The sequence below is a fragment of the Frankliniella occidentalis genome, unplaced genomic scaffold (genome assembly GCF_000697945.3).
Source record: "Frankliniella occidentalis isolate FOCC.00 unplaced genomic scaffold, Focc_3.1 Scaffold137, whole genome shotgun sequence".
Lineage (NCBI taxonomy): Eukaryota > Metazoa > Arthropoda > Insecta > Thysanoptera > Thripidae > Frankliniella > Frankliniella occidentalis.
The window spans coordinates 255205-255813 of record NW_026267264.1 but is presented as its reverse complement, the minus strand read 5'-3'; the positions used below and the strand labels follow the sequence as shown (position 1 = coordinate 255813).

General features: G+C 54.4%; 1 protein-coding gene across 5 annotated transcripts in view; it reads right to left on the bottom strand.

Moving 5' to 3' along the window:
- LOC113209284 (Kv channel-interacting protein 4-like) overlaps positions 1-609 on the bottom strand; it is a 234646-nt gene that overhangs the window by 24635 nt on the left and 209402 nt on the right. For all 5 annotated transcript variants that reach the window (XM_052270762.1, XM_052270763.1, XM_052270765.1 and 2 more), the window contains one exon: positions 129-323. In XM_052270762.1, the coding sequence (XP_052126722.1) occupies positions 129-323 (195 nt within the window). The remainder of the gene's footprint in view (positions 1-128; positions 324-609) is intronic.

The following is a 609-nucleotide window of genomic DNA, read 5'->3' as shown; positions in this document are numbered from 1 at the left end:
GATCCGCACTGTGAGAACAGTGCGCTGCATGAAAACATGACATCAGCATTGTACGAGCACATTTCTGCACTTAATGTGTTTTATAAGCCTACTTGTGTTTAATTAGCTCTATGCGGCATGCGCCTCACCTCCTTGTGGGAAAAACTGCGCGAAGATGTGCTTGAACGAGTCCTCGTCCACCATGCCCGTGGGGCACTCCTGCTTGAAGCCGCGGTAGATGAGCTGGATCTCCTTGCGCGTGAACTTGGTGGTCCTCGCTAGTTTGGCCAGCTCCTCGGGCCGGTACCGGACGGCGTGGATGTTGAGGTCATCCAGCTCCTCCTCTGTGAGACAAAGGAATGGGCGCGAACGGAAATAAATACACGAAAAACGACGGAGACATACATACAGACTGACAGACAGGAAAAAAAAGACACACAAAATTCTACCGTCAATACCAAAGGTGGGCGCCGGGGGTGGTTTCCTAGCGATCCGGAGCTAGGCGCAATTTAATACACCCCCCGCTTCCCCTCTCTCCCCCGACCGGCGCGCCGAGGCGAGCCGAGCGAAGGCGCGCGGGGACAAGTTCAAAGAAGGCAGACCAGAGTTTGCCGTCTATCTAATCTCAGG